The 16,378-nt window shown below is 42.5% G+C and overlaps 1 protein-coding gene across 1 annotated transcript in view; it reads left to right on the forward strand.

Moving 5' to 3' along the window:
- Window positions 1–12,913: 12,913 nt before the first annotated feature.
- TTC27 (tetratricopeptide repeat domain 27) overlaps window positions 12,914–16,378 on the forward strand; it is a 114,342-nt gene continuing 110,877 nt past the window's right edge. Inside the window, exons 1-2 of the mRNA XM_066611559.1 lie at window positions 12,914–13,184; window positions 15,338–15,521. Coding sequence (XP_066467656.1) covers window positions 13,094–13,184; window positions 15,338–15,521 — 275 coding nt within the window. The 5' untranslated portion in view covers window positions 12,914–13,093. The remainder of the gene's footprint in view (window positions 13,185–15,337; window positions 15,522–16,378) is intronic.

The following is a 16,378-nucleotide window of genomic DNA, read 5'->3' on the forward strand; positions in this document are numbered from 1 at the left end:
CTGATCATTTTAATAGATAGTTGATCTTTTTCTTCTTCTTCAGCATTTGTCCCATATGGTTGCAGGGTCTGCTGTTTTCATAGATAGTTGGTAACAGTTTTATAGAGCATTTGCAAGTTGCAATGCAAAATAGGTCTCTGGAATTAAAAACTTTGGATATAAAAATTGCAGGTTGCTGTGCTGGCCCATTAGACAAAACTGAAGACCACAGTATGGGAATCCCTTGGGACCAAAATTATGTTTATAGATTTTGGCTCTGGTGAAAGGATCCTTGTCTGCAGATTTACTGTCATTTCCCTAGAGCATTCTAAAGAAAATAAAAGTGGCCAGCAGTCATTTCCATAACCTATAGCTCTCACACCCTATAGATGCAGGGTAAAAAATCACATAAGAATAAAAACCTGCAACAACCACTCAGCCACCCAAAATTCCAGGTGATTGGATGAAAACAGTGTTGATTAAAAACAAAACTGAAACAAGACACAAACACAAACACAAAACACAATTATGAACTTGACATGAGCAGCTGTGGTCTATCTTCGGCCATGTGCTTGTCCACAATTGCCTGGGGCAATTTTAGAATGAACTCGACCGAACACAAATATTACACAAATATAGCCTGGATTTTCTTCTTGTTGTTGTTGTGTCTACACTGTGTGCACATTAGGGCTACATAGAATTATTGCACTGGGGAAAAAAAAACACATTTCAATACATTTCATTTTAAAACATAGGTTTCAATATGTATATCCATTTGTTTGCATTATAGTACCTACCTTGGAAAAAGATCTGCAAAGCTTTTTGTCAAAATACAATGTGCCATTTTCTAAAACAAAGGCTTATCTTTCACAGCATCTTTGAATATTTTCCTATTTTTTCTTGCTTCACATGGATAGTCAGGAACCTTCCCACAGCAGCAGCCATAGTTTTTCTAGCAACCACTCCTGAATGCTGCAAGGGGGGGAAAAAAGCAAAAAAGCAGTACAGATGTGTGTCACTTAACAACAGGGATATGTTCTCAAATCCCTGTTGTTATGTGATTAGGTCATTAAGCGAACATTCAGCCCAATCTAGTGCCTTTGTGTAAACAGACACTCCATACCAGACACTAGCTGGCTGCACAGGCTACTGGAGATAAATTGCCTCTTCTCTTTAAGAGATTCTTTGTTATGTAAACAGACACTCTGCTACTGGCTATGGGGGACCTGACTGCCTCATTAAGAGCCTCTTTGTTGTGCTTTGACCACCGTCATATATGCGGTCTGTCATTAAGCGGAAAGTTGTCAAGCAGCACATGCCTGTATTTAAATACTTTTCAAAGATAAGAAAGAGCATTCACAGTGACTTTTCCCTACATGACCTACATCCTAGAGATGGGCCATACACTCATGTAGGGAAGCAAGTAACTCTCAACCAACCCTGCAACAGTCAGTTTTCAAATTTCCTGCAAAATAAGTATGTCGAAGAAGATCTCCAAACTGGAGTGCCTAGTACTCAAGAAAACTTTTAAAACAAAACATTCTTCTTAATGTTTAATAGAGACATTCTTCTTTAATAGAGAGCAGTTGTACATCAACAGAAGAGTAAAACCATGATCTTCATTGTCTCTATTTCCATTTTACATTCTTTCATTTTTCAGTAATTTGAAAACAAAGGATTAAATTCATGTAGATTAAATTTATTTAATGTTTATACCAACCTTCCTCAAAGGAACTCACAGTCCAATCCTATCCACACTTTCCTGGGAGTAAGCCCCATTGACTCTAATGGGACTTACTTCTGAGTAGACATGCATAGGATTGGGCCCTCAGGGTGGTGTACATGGTTTCTCTTCTCCTTTTGTCCTCACAACCACCCTGTGAGGTAGGCGAAACTGAGGCCCAAATCCTAACCCACTTTCCAGCACTGGTATAGCTGTGCCAATGGGACGTGTGCTGCATTCTGCAGTTGGGTGGCACTCACAGAGCCCTCTTCAAAGTAATGGTATGTTTGTTCCCTTACCTCAGAGGTGCATGGCCCTTATGTCAGTGCTGGAAAGTGGATTAGGATTGTGCCCTAAGAGATAGTGACTGGCCCAAGGACACCCAGGAAGCTTCATGGCTGAGCAGTGATTTAAACCTGGCTCTTCCAGGTCTCCTGAACCACTATGCCATCCTGGCTCTGCTATTGCATAGTATATACAACATGTAGAGATATTTTCTTTATTTACAGTACAGTACATGTTTTACTTGCTCCATGTAACACAGGCATACATGCCTCTTGTCCTGTCACAATGCTGCAGTGATGGGAAATGCAAGCGCTTGTCAAGATATTTCATTCAGTACAACTATTACTGAAGGCAAAGAAACCCTGTCACCCTTAAGGAATGTGGTATATAACACATTTAAGCACCACCAATCTTGGGTATGCAGATTCATGCAAAATCAGGAGTCTAGCAGGAGAGATGAGAATAGAAAGTGGCATGATATAAGAGAACGGAGCTTGGTATTAAATACCATTACCAAATGTGAATTGATGCCTCATTTAAAGCTGGTTCAGGAGATTGGAAATGCAGGTGGTGGGACAAGGAAAGCTACCACTGTGATACACAATGGTTTGTGGCAATCATTGCCATTATTTCGAATAGCAATCAAGCAGAAATATGGGGTGTATGCAATGAATAAATGTGCAGCCTTTTCGATAGCAGATCTCTTAGGTTTCAGTGTAGCCAGGGAACATACATTTTGGAACAGTGGAGCACTCTGTGGTTAAGGTAAACAAGGGACACATTTAGAACTAAGTTCATTTGTCAAGTTGACAGGGCTTGGAAGCTGCCTGCATGCAAAATGAAGAAGCATCTGGCTATCAAGAATATTTAAGTCCTTGCCTAGTTATCTCTTTCATCTACTGAAATGAGTGAAGGATGCTAAAAGGTTCCAGAATGCAAAACACGCACATTTAAAAAAAAAAGGAGCAGATCTACTGACATTGCTGTAGAGTCCAAAATTTTATATGCAAGACAAATCCAGAAATGGGTAAATTTGACCTGTTACTAGGAAGGAATAAAATCTTAGGGCAACAGAGCAGAAGAAAACAGAAGAGTCTATGAACTTGAACTTGCTGTTCAGGTGGATAGCACTGACTACTTTCCAAAAAAGTGACAGTGCAGATTATTTCCAAGGAGCTTAACAGAGGCTTAACAGTGGGCATGGACAAAGAGATGAGAAACATTTGGACTGACATTGAACAAAAGACCACTGCAGGTGCCATTGATCAGGTACTGCCATACACCCTGCCTTTCATTTTGAAGGCATTTGCACAACCACCATAGAGGGCTGACTTTGGGGGCTTTCTACTTACCAGATTTCAGTTCTTCTGTATCAGGAGTAACAGAGGCTCCTGAGTACAGAGGCTCCTAGCAGGAAGTGTCCTCACTAGCATGCCTCTAGCATGCTTCTAGAAGTATATACCGCAAAGTGTATACGGAAGTGTATACCGCAAAGGAAGAAGGGCTCAACTAAGTCCAGGAGGGTGCCCGCATGGCTAACCAGCCAAGTTAGAGAGGCCATAAAGGGCAAGGAAGCTTCCTTCCGTAAATGGAAGTCTTGCCCTAATGAAGAGAATAAAAAGGAACATAAACTGTGGCAAAAGAAATGTAAGAAGGTGATATGGGTGGCCAAGAGAGACTATGAGGAACGCATGGCCAGCAACATTAAGGGGAATACGTAATATAAGCTTCTTCAAAGAAGCAGGAAACCCACCAGAGAAGCGGTTGGCCCTCTGGATGGTGAGGGAGAGAAAGGGGAGATAAAAGGAGACTTAGAGATGGCAGAGAAATTGTGAGTTCTTTGCATCTGTCTTCACAGCAGAAGACCTTGGGCAGATACAGCTGCCCGAACAGCCCCTCCTGACCAAAGAATTAAGTCAGATAGAGGTTGAAAGAGAAGATGTTACAGACCTCACTGATAAATTAAAGATCAATAAGTCACCAGGCCCGGATGGCATCCACTGAAGAGTTATTAAGGAATTAAAGAATGAAATTGCTGATCTCTTGACTGAAATATGCAACTTATCCCTCAAAACGGCCACAGTGCCAGAGGACTGGACAATAAAAATGTCATACCAATCTTTAAAAAGGGAAAGAGGGGGGACCCGAGAAACTATAGGCTATCTATACCAGATAAGATGGTGTAATGCCTCACCAAAGATAGAATCTTAAAACACATAGACGAACAGGCCTTGCTAAGGGAGAATCAGCATGGCGTCTGTAAGGGTAAGTCTTGCCTCACAAACCTTTTAGAATTATTTGAAAAGGTCAACAGGCGTGTGGATGCAGGAGAACCCGTAGACATTATATGTCTGGACTTTCAGGTGTTCGACATGGTCCCTCACCAAAGGCTACTGAAAAAACTCCACAGTCAGGAGTACAAGAGTATTTTTTTTTTAATGGTATGTACCGAAGAGAAATAAATAAGTAATCTTCAACGAAGGAAATAAAGTCTACCTTCATTTTCCTAGCAAAAAGCCTTTATTTAAGCCTGGACACTGCTACTTTCGGTTTCTCAGCAAGAGGCTTGAATTTTTTTCTTCTTCTTTTGGTCATTTAAAGGCATACTAACCTAATTTGACTGTGGATTTGTTTGATTTTTTTTGTGGATATAAAAATTTGGAAAGTAGCCCTGGATACAAAATTAGAAAGTAGCCCCGCAGGAAGTGGCTCGAGTTGGTGTTGATAAAAATGGATTTTGAAAATCTAAAAGATGATCGTGAAAGCCAGGCCTTGTTGGTGGACTTTCTGATGGATTTTAGAAGAGAAATGGAGCAACAAGTCAGAGAACTCTCTGAACAAATTGGGCAGATAAGCTCCTCCCTTGTAAACTCGCGGGAACAGATTATAAACAATAGAGAAGAAAAAAGAATGGACCAGATGTCGGGTGAAGTTAAAGAAGTGGAGTATTTTGAAATGGGACATGAGATGGAAGAAGCAACTTTCATAATAACTGAGAATCTTAAGGAAGAAAAAAGACGAAATGTTCAGAGAGCAAGCTGTCTCAAGAAGAGGAAGAATTTATGGATTGAATTCAAGAATAACAGAATGAAAAAGAAGAAAGAAAAACAGAGGGGGGGACCTAAGAAGAAAAAGAAGAAAAAGAAGAAGTGGAAGAACCAGTAGGAGGACTAAGCGGGAACACCAATAAGATAGAGTACAAAGTAAACAATAAGAAGAAGGGCAAAATGGTTGAATAATAAATAGATTTTTTAAAAAAACATATTAAATTAAAATAGATGTAAATGAAAATTTGAAATATAAATATTTTGGAAATTAAGTGGTATTAAGATAAATATTTTATTAATTAGATTAAATTAAAGTGGATGAAAAGGGAATTTGGAATATAAGTATCATGAAAATTAAAGTGGTAAATATATGAAATAAATTAGATGGAACTGCAATTTTGGAATATAAGTATTGTGTAAACTATAGTGGTATTAAGATAAATAAAAGGGTTATTTTATAAAAAAGAAGGTAAATAAAATAAATTATAGATGACAATTTATTTTGGAGAAAATATTAAACCTGTATTTTGGGTTAATAAATATGTGATGGATAAGCGAAGTATAATATTATTGTAATTGGAGATATTTGTTTTTAGATGTGATATTAGAAATTAAGAATCAGATAAGAGATTGTATTTTAGAGGTTAGTTTAGTGGTAAGAAGAGTTTATAAGTAAAAATTTGAAGCCTTTTTTGATTGGATAGTTATGGAAAATGATGTATAACATGTTATAAGAGATATTGAAGGAGGTAATACCATTGTAATCGGAGACTTCTTTTTTAGATGTCATATTAGAAATTAAGAATTAGATAAGAAAGATTTTATTTTAGACTAGTTTAGTGGTAAGAAGAGTGTATAAGTAAAAGTCTGAAGTGTTTTTTTTATGATGGGATAGATAAGGTTAGAGGAAAAATATGGAATGTTAAAGTATTAACCAGTTGGGTTAAAGAATATGATAATTTTTGTATTGATTATTAATTTCGTTTGGATTAATGTTTGTTGTAATCGATGGCCACCACCCTCGTGTGTAACCTATGTAGTCCTAGCCCTAAGTCTATCCAATTTTCCTTACCTGTACCTGTAATAAATAAATAAAGCATTATTAAAAAAAAAAAACTCCAGTCAGGGAATTAGAGGACAGGTCCTCTCCTGGACTGAGACTTGGTTGAAGACCAGGAAACAGAGTGGGTGTCAATGGGCAATTTTCACAATGGAGAGATGTGAAAAGCGGTGTGTCCCAAGGATCTGTCCTGGGACCGGTGCTTTTCAACCTCTTCATAAATGACCTGGAGACAGGGGTGAACAGTGAGGTGGCTAAGTTTGCAGACGACACCAAACTTTTCCTAGTGGTGAAGACCAGACGTGATTGTGAGGAGCTCCAGAAGGATCTCTCCAAACTGGCAGAATGGGCAGCAAAATGGCAGATGCGCTTCAATGTCAGTAAGTGTAAAGTCATGCACATTGGGGCAAAAAATCAAAACTTCACATATAGGCTGATGGGTTCTGAGCTGTCTGTGACAGATCAGGAGAGAAATCTCGGGGTGGGGGGGTGGACAGCTCGATGAAAGTGTCAACCCAATGTGCAGCGGCAGTGAAGAAGGCCAATTCTATGCTTGGGATCATTAGAAAAGGTATTGAGAACAAAACAGCTAATATTATAATGCTGTTGTACAAATCGATGGTAAGACCACACCTGGAGTATTGTGTCCAGTTCTGGTCACCACATCTCAAAAAGGACATAGTGGAAATGGAAAAGGTGCAAAAGAGAGCGACTAAGATAATTACTGGGCTGGGGCACCTTCCTTATGAGGAAAGGCTACGGTGTTTGGGCCTCTTCAGCCTAGAAAAGAGACGCCTGAGGGGGGACATGATTGAGACATACAAAATTATGCAGGGGAAGGATAAAGTGGATAGAGAGATGCTCTTTATACTCCCACATAACACCAGAACCAGGGGACATCCACTCAAATTGTGTGTTGGAAGAGTTAGGACAGACAAAAGAAAATAGTTCTTTACTCAGCGTATGGTCGGTCTGTGGAACTCCTTGCCACAGGATGTGGTAACGGTATCTGGCCTGGATGCCTTTAGAAGGGGATTGGACACGTTTCTGGAGGAAAAATCCATTACGAGTTACTAGCCATGATGTGTATGTGCAACCTCCTGATTTTAGAAATGGGCTATGTCAGGATGCCAGATGCAAGGGAGGGCACCAGGATGAGGTCTCTTGTTATCTGGTGCGCTCCCTGGGGCATTTGGTGGGCCGCTATGCGATACAGGAAGCTGGACTAGATGGGCCTATGGCCTGATCCAGTGGGGCTGTTCTTATGTTCTAGCTCAATTCATTAACAAACAACCACAAGCACAGAAAAAGGTGTTGAACTTACTTCAGGGTTTGTTTGAGAATTAAAGATTTACAAGGCTTTAAAGAGCATTCTTGCCTGTGCAGACTTACTGCAGAAAAGCATTTTCACCATTTAGCCCCCAAATTACCCTGTTTACTCTTCCGCTCCCAATCTGACCTCAGCTATCATGGCGCATACATTTGGAGTCTGCTCAATGATCACGGCACCTTGCATTCCATCTGAAAGGCAAATGTTATGCATGGAGGCCAACCATGTTTAATACCTTTGAGCTCGAAGGAAAGGTTGCAAACGTGCTAGAAGCTGAAAAACATATGTGACCATAGCGTGCTTTAAGGAGATTTACATACATCACTCCAGAGGTACTGGTGCTGCTAGCTGAAAAACATATGCCAACAAAATGTTATTCTGTCCACATCAATGGAGACCAGAGAACATGATATTTTGACCTCTGCCAGACTTTGAAACTCTGTTGAAATCTGGGGTCAAGTCAGAAAAATTTCTGCATTCTAAACTTTAGTTGGTAAAGAAAAAATAGTGCACAATTTATCCTTGAAAGCAATGCTCTCTTGTCTTGTACACAAATCACCAATTAAGACCGAATAACAAAGAATTCTAGAGCCCAGAACAGCAGCAGATTCCAGACAAGCTGTAATAATATCTAATAGTAAAAAGGACATTCATTCTTCCCATTTACCAAAGATCCTGACAAGGACTGTCTTGGAAAAGAGACTGTGACCTCCTTTTTGTTCAAGGTTTGTTCCTTCCCCCGCCCCCAATGAATATATGGCTCATTAGTCAATGTTATAAGACAGTCAACCTTGAGATGGAGTCATTTTGTATGGAGTCAAAAAAACCATCAACAGAAGAAGGCCCTTGACATCTTCTTGTCCTCCTCTGGTCCATCGAAAAGGGGAACTAAAGATTTAGATTGATTGATGCGGTTGGTTGAATGTCAATAAAGGTGGCTTTCTGCCAGTGATTGTAATTTGTGACCTTCATTCCTTAGATCAGGGGTGCTCAAACTTTCAACTTTAGGGATGCTGGACCTTTAACAAGTGTATAGAAGAGAGAATTTCAGCAGGTGCGGCTTGTCATCTGTGGGATGACAAGTTGCACCTGCTGAAATTCTCTCTTCTATACACTTGTTAAAGGTCCAGCATCCCTAAAGTTGAAAGTTTGAGCACCCCTGCCTTAGATAATTTGAATTTCAGGCAAGAAGTTGGCAGAAGACACAAGATCCAAGAAGAACAAGACCACAGGTAGTACAACAACCATGGTTTAAAACCTAGGGATGGGTCTTCACAGTAAAGGAAAAGCTCACACTGTCAGATGTGCTTCTGCATGACATCTATTTACTAAATTTGCTAGAGAATGAGAATGTGGCCAAGATTTACTCTTGAGGGAAAAATGTTGAGTGAGTCTCCGCTAGATGGATTCATTGAGAAGCTACTGTCAAAAACTCAAGTCTGAAGGTAACTAGCAAGCATTCCTGCCCCAACAATCCTAAAGCATAAGCGGACCTGTACATAACTGAAAGGATATAATAACAACAAAAGCAGAACTACGATATCAAAAAGCTATATCACTGAAGCTGAAAGATGGTCAGAAAAATGTAACACATACTAAGCTAATTTAGAGCAAGACTTTTGAAAGAACTGTACAAGGACGTGGCTGATGAATCGTTGCCATAGGAACTCTAGTTTAGAGCATATATTTTGAGAGGGTAGCAAGGGACTGAGATCCTACAGATATATACAAATAGGATGGAAACCTGAAAAAAAATAGAAGGAAGATCCTTGCTGGCCTAGGAGGAGATGGACAAAATTTTTGCTCTGCAGACTGCTGCCCAGGAAGGTGCAAGCATGCACTTCCAGAATGGCAGGATCCTGCTTGAACTGAAAGCATATTCCAGAACACCCCCATGATCCTGCACACTGTCACTGTGTGCAAGAAGCACTGAGGACTCCAACATGCATTATGCTTCCCACATCAAAAAGGTTCTAACCAACTGCTGGCTTCATTAGGGATATTCTAAGCCAGTGTTTCTCAATTTTGTTCTCTGCCATACCACTTCTCATGGTCCACCTATTCAAAGGACCACTGGAAATAACTGGCAGTGACAACCTTGCCAGTTACTTCTGGGTTGGGAGACCAGATGCAACATGACAAACCACAGCTCAGAGTGGACTGGAGGGCTCTTTCAAGTGTGGAAAGGCATGCTTTGGAGCGCTGCCTGCCAAGCTGACCCTCTTACCACTGTTCGTTGTATTGCATTCCTGGACTTGCTGCTGGGTGGCAGGTGTCCAGTGGCCCCATGATTACCACCAGACACCCCTTCAAGTACCACTGGTGGTACCCATACTACTGGTTGAGAAACACGGTTCTAAGCCCTTTCCCTGATCAACTTTCATTGGAAACAAAACCTCCTCAAACCTGTTACTTGTGCAGTTATACCAACAACAGTGCAGGAAATATTCCAGTTGCTCATGGGCAGCCCAAGCCTGAGCTGGCGCAAAAAATGGCTGCCTCCGCATCCTAAAAACTTTGGGCAGCCACCAGCAGCACCTCAGAAGACGGGGACTTTCGTTCCCTTCCCTCAGGTAAAGGGAGTAGCCCTGCAATGGGGGTACTTGATTCACCGCCAACCAAAAGGTTGGCGGTGAATCAAAAGCCTCCGTGTCGGGCGGTGAGCCTGACATTGAAGCTTTGGGTCAGATGGAGCACACCCCCTACCCTCTTCCACCCCCTCCCCACGCCCCTGCATTGCTCAGGGCAGCTCCTACCTAGCAGCTCTAGTTCAGGTTCTGGCGCAAACAGGACAGCACAGGCTTTCTCTCTGGCACCCCTATCTTCTGTGCTGTCACAAAGTGCTTAAGGCTGCAATCCTAAGCACACTTTCCTGAGAGTAAGCCCCATTGAACAAAATAGGACTTCCTTCTGTGCAGACCTTGTTAGGCTTGTGCCCTTACTAACCTTCAGACTATTCATAAGGACAGCCTCATTACAAGAAATTTATCAATGTTTTTTTACAAATAAATAAAATACTACTTGTACATAAATAAATATTTCTTTCTAGAAATCTTTTTTTTTAAGTCTCACAAAGCTAGGTGAGTCCTGATACAGAGTCATTTTAAAAAGTGGGTCCTGGTGCTAAAAAGTTTGAGAACCACTATTATATTCGGGAGCCACTGCCACATGAGTAATAAAACAGAAAAGGAACATTCTAATTAATCCAGTCATGATTAAGTACAATGTCCAAATGAATGCTACCTCTTTGGAGCATGTATTGTTCCACACTATTAAAAAAATAATAATATAGCTTCTGGCATGGCCAAGAGAATGGAATAATAAGAACTTAATTCAAGGGGGAGACCAGTAGTCAAAACATGTATTCATCCAAGTATAATAAAGAATAGTTACCACTCATTGTCCTTTTAAAAACTGACTATTAGTGGTCTCTAGGCAACAGTCATTTTGTCTATTCTGCACATCTATGGGTTCACAATTAAGGGCCCAATCCTATCCAACTTTCCAGCACTGATGCAGCTGTGCCAACAGAGCATACACTGCATCCTGGGGGGGGGGCAGTCACGGAGGCCTCCTCAAGGTGAGGGGATGCTTGTTACCTTACCTCAGGGCTGCATCTGCACCGGAACATTGGATAGGACTGGGCTCTGAAACACACAAGGTGCTGTCCTATATGGACATCAGTAACTCAGGAATCTCATTTGTTTGTTAAACTAATTTGAAAAGTAATGTAGCACACCAGCTCTTGTGGTAATGAGACAAAGAGCATGGCAAAAATGGATAAGAAATGGTGAAAGCTCTCACAATGGAAATCATCAGACAGATTTTGGACCATTTCCAATAGAAAGGGGGAATACATGCAGTGCACAGATCTATATGTTCTTCACTTTGTAGCTCTTCTAATTCTTCTTCTACGACAGGGGTGTCCAAACTTTTTGGCAGGAGGGCCATATCATCTTTCCAACACTGTGGAGGGGGGGACGGCAAGAATTTATATTTGAATAAATTTACATAAATGAATACATTAGAGATGTAACTTATATGAATGAATGAAGGTCTTGCAATAGCTCATGGCTTATAAAAGGCCTTGCACAAAGCAGGGCCGGCCTTTCCTTTGCTGACACTGCTGCATCACAAATGTGAAACAACAAGCAGTGGGGGAAGCCCACATCCCACAGTTCACATGAGAGGTTAGCTGTCATGCTGAGAGCAGTTGTGTTGGGATAGCATGGGTTCCAGCAAGTCTCTGGAAGGCCAGAGCTCCTTAGAGACTGAGGGCTCCCACTGGGCCTGATTGGGAGTCCTGGAGGGCTGCAAGTGGCCCCAGGGCCAGGGTTTGGGCACCCCTGTTCTTCTAGGACAATGACCATGATGTGAGCCATTTTAGGAATCTGCATGGGGGGGGAGGAGGAAGCAGGGAATAACTAAAAATAATTTGATAGACTGGCACATGCCCAAGATGGCCGCAACAAAGTGGAGAAAGCTTCAGTCTGAGATGGAACCTTTGGTCTGAGGCAGGGGTGCCCAAACCCCGGCCCGGGGGCCACTTGCAGCCCTCGAGGCCTCTCAATGCGGCCCTCAGGGAGCCCCCAGTTTCCAAAGAGCCTCTGGCCCTCTGCAGATTTGCTGAAGTCCACACTGGCCCAACGCAACTTCTCTCAGTGTGAGGGCGACTGTTTGACCTCTCTTGGGAGCTGTGGGATGAGAGCTCCCTCCACTGCTTGCTGTTTCACGTCTGTGATGCAGCAGCGGCAGCAAAGGAAAGGCCAGCCTTGCTCTGTGCAAGGCCTTTTATAGGCATTGAGCTATTGCAAGACCTTCATTCATTCATATAAGTTCATCTTTAATATATTCATTTATGTAAATTTATTCAAATTTTAAATGTAAATTAATTCTTTTTTTCCCCAACACAGTGTCAGAGAGCTGATGTGGCCCTCCTGCCAAAAACTTTGGACACCCCTGGTCTGAGGTTTGGGCTTGGGGGCTGCTTCACTTGGGGTTATCTCCCTCCAGTGCCAGCTACAAGCACGCCAGTCAATACTTGCCTTCAGCCACACTGAACTCACAAGCCTAAGTTTCTCTACTCAGAAGTCCCATTGTCTTCAGTGGAGCTTACTCTCAGGAAAGTGTGCACAGGACTGCAGCCTAAGAGCCCAAGCTAGGCATGTCTACTCAGAAGTAAGCAACATGATAGTCAATGGGGCTTACTCCCAGGAAAGTGTGCACAGGACTGCAGGCTAAGAGCCCAAGCTAGGCATGTCTACTCGGAGGTAAGTCCCATGAGAGTCAATGCGGCTTACTCCCAGGAAAGTGACCATCAGGAGACTGAGTTCTGAGTAGACACGCAGAGGCTCGGGCTGCAGCTCCCAAGAGGAGGCTCGCGGCTCCACTCCGCGTGCGCCCCTCCCTGGGAAGCCTTCCGCCAGCACCGAAGCTAAAGGGGCTGACGCGCCTGCGCCGCCGCCCTCCTCGCTTCCCGGTGTCATGGCGGCTCCCAGAGACCGCGGACCGCACATGGGCGCGCGCCGGTAGAGGCTTTGCCACGTTGCCGGAGGGCGGCGGCGTCGTCGTCGTCCTCCTCCTCCTCCTCCTCCTCCACAGCACCGCTCTTCGTCCTCCTGGGGCCCGTTCCGTTGCTGCTGCACGGACCGAGGAGCGCGCCCCGCGACATGCGAGCGTTGGAGCAGGTGCTGCTCAGGGGCTTCCCCACCGCAGCTGAGTCGCCGCGGTGGAAGCAGAGCGAGGCGGCTTCGGCGGCAGGTGAGACGGTTGCCGTGGCAACCCCGCCCCTGCTCTCCCCTCACCTGTCTCAGTACTTGCGCGGAGGGGGGAGGACAGGCACCCGCTGCCCTGCGCATGGTACTGCCCGGAGGGGAAGGGGGCGGCGAGCAGTCCCGGTCCTCAGTGCCTGGCAGGCTTCCTTGCAGTGTCTCCTTCCCTCCCACCTTCCTGCTACCGGAGGCTGCAATCCTGTCCACACTTCCCTGGGAGTAAGCCCCATTGACTCTCATGGGACTTACCTCTGAGTAGACAGGCATAGGCTTTAGGCTATTAGGCTGCAATCCTAGCCACACTTTCCTGGGAGTAAGCCCCATTGACTCTAATCGGACTTACTTCTGAGACAGGCATAGAATTTGGCTCCAAATGGCTTAGAGTAGGGTGGGGAAGTATGTCCTTTTTTGAGAATATGGAACACTCATTTGTATGGTTCCTCTGTAGCAGAAATTTTCAGCCAGTGTGCCACAAATGATCCACAGGTGTGCCATGGGAGTTTAGGGAAGGGTCATGTATTAGTAGGGTCATTGGGGGATGTGATCCCCCCCAGTGACAGTGTGTTGATGTGCCTTGTCAATTGTCAGAAAACTGATGGTGTGCCCTGACAATTTTAGTGCCTTGTCTGTGTGCAGACAAGGGTTGAAAATTGCTGCTCTGTAGGGTAGAAGCTGCTTCCCCAACAGCTAAACTCCCATGAATTGCTGTAGGTGTGAAAAAAGGTGAAAAATAAAAATAGACCAGGGTGGTATCAGGTAGGACATTGGTTCAGTGGCTGCTAAAAGGTGTAACACCTGCAAAGCAACCAGATCATCTCTGTAAGGAGCTTTGCCTTCCCCCCACCCCTATGATTCATATATTTAGGTATGAGATTGGTGTAAGCCAGGAGTGCTCACACTTTTTTGGCTCCAGAGCTACTTTGAAACCCAGCAAGGCCCGGAGATCTACCAGAGTTTTTTTAACAATGTTCACGCCATCATAACATATAACATTTATGTGTACAATGTATGTTGGTGTACCTTGAGCCCCACTGAGTATAACAGGACTTACTCCTGAGTAGACATGCCTAGGATTAGGCTGTGAGGCTGCAATCCTAGCCACACTTACCTGGGAGTAAGCCCCATTGAGTACAATGGGCCTTACTCCCGGCGTTTCCTCCCAGAGGCACCTGAAGGGGGGGGGTTGGCACTCCGCGATCTACTCATTTTGCTTCGCGATCTACCGGTAGATCGCGATCCACCTATTGAGCACCCCTGGTGTAAGCCATCTAGTAGGTATCAGCAGCATTGTTTCTTCCACTCCTGGAAGTCCTTTTGGGGAGAGGGGCGGGGTATAAATAAAGTTTATTATTATTATTAAACAGAAGTGTTATATGTGCAGAGCTTCTGTGAGTGATATGGTTCTCACCTGTGAAATAGATTCCTTTAAGATGTTCTGAAATTATAATTGAATGATCTCATTTTTGCTACCCTTCACTGTAATTTTCTAATGTGTCTGCAGTCTCAGTGGCTGTAGTGCTGTTCAAGTCTTCGGATACTGTCTTCCCCACATTGATGTAGTCATGGAAGTGATTTTCAGTCCTCAGTTTTCTTGAGCGTGGAATGCTATGAGCCTCTTAATCACTGCTGCAGCACATTGTAAGCTCACTCGAGCTAGGCACCAGTATGAAAAATCACTTTGAGCTGTCGTTTTGAGTGTGGGCCACTTAATACTATCTTTTGGTAATGGATATGAGGCTGTACTTTTAAGTTTTATCACTTCCTTGATAAATCTGGGCAAAATATGAGTTTGCATTTTTCTAGTGCAAGGAAATTAAGTCTAATTACTGATGAAAATTTTCCTGTGCCTTGGTTATCCATGTTAAGTATAGACAAAATCCTATAGCATAAAGAAAGAATCTCCACTACATTGAAACAACCTTTTAAAGGAAGGTTTAAGGAAGATTACCTATTCACTAGGCTTGAAGTCTGATTTCCAGCACTTATGGACTAATTTGTGAACTCTATCTACTAATTTACATTTTAAAAAACGTATGCATGCCAAGTATCCAATATGAACGCTGTTTTGTTGTATGAAATGCCACAGTGTATTCTTGAAAAACTAGTTGCTCTGAAAAATGCCACTCTGATATTTCGGTTTAGAAAGTGGATCGCTATTGCAGTTGCTTTTGGAAGGGAATTATGAAGCTATCTTACTAAGTGAAGCAGTCCAGAATGTCTTCACAACACCTGCAGCAGGAGGAGAGGAGACCATTGACAGCTATTTAGAAAAGCAGATTCAAGCTTACCTGGACTGCTCTTCTGCAGATGCTGACTGTATGGAAAGGTAAAAAATTACTTTTTTAAAAGAAGGAATAACTTGTATAGTATCCTATAATAACTGTCAGTATGAAAAATAATAGCAAAAACTATGGGTATAACCAACAATTTCTCTGAAGATCTAATTTTGCCCAAAGGCAATTTAAAAATTTTTATACTTTTAAAAATGGATCACATATGGTAATAATTGTATGAGCAAAACAACTGGAATAATTGAAACTATTTGGTAAAATCAAAGAATTAACTAATCCTGTATCCTTCTTTGCACTGATCCTTGCAATTTTTGATTCCAGAATAACTCCAAGAATTTATTATGAAACTCCAGTCCTATACACACTGTTCTAGGAGTAAGTCCCACTGAACACTATGAGACTTACTTCTGAGAGAACATGCATAGGATTGTTTTGTTTAAACATGAGGTAGTTAGCATTGTTGTGTTTGTCTTTAACTTTTTGTACTATTGCGGTGGTTTTTCAAGTTTATTATATTGGGACTGCTGTGCTGATTTTACTAGATCTTTGTGGACCACCACATTTATTCACCTTTTGAATGCCACATGTGATTGTTTACCAAGTCAAATCAAGTTTACCAAGCTGCCTTTTCCCCCCCGTAGTTGCAATGTAATGTACTCTATGAAATATATGTTGTGTAGTTATTATTTTTACTCCAATTATAATTGCTGAGGATGTGGCATCTAGTTCTTCAGGGTATAATCCATATCAAGGACTTCTTGGCAGTTATTGAGAAAGCTATAAGGACAGACAGAGAATGAAAACAGAAAAGGGGAAAAAGCATCAAAAGGGACAGGTCAAAATATAATGGAAACAAAATGCGACAAAAATCTTTTTCTGAAAATACAGGATT

Source organism: Tiliqua scincoides, chromosome 1 (assembly GCF_035046505.1).
Source record: "Tiliqua scincoides isolate rTilSci1 chromosome 1, rTilSci1.hap2, whole genome shotgun sequence".
Classification (NCBI taxonomy): domain Eukaryota; kingdom Metazoa; phylum Chordata; class Lepidosauria; order Squamata; family Scincidae; genus Tiliqua; species Tiliqua scincoides.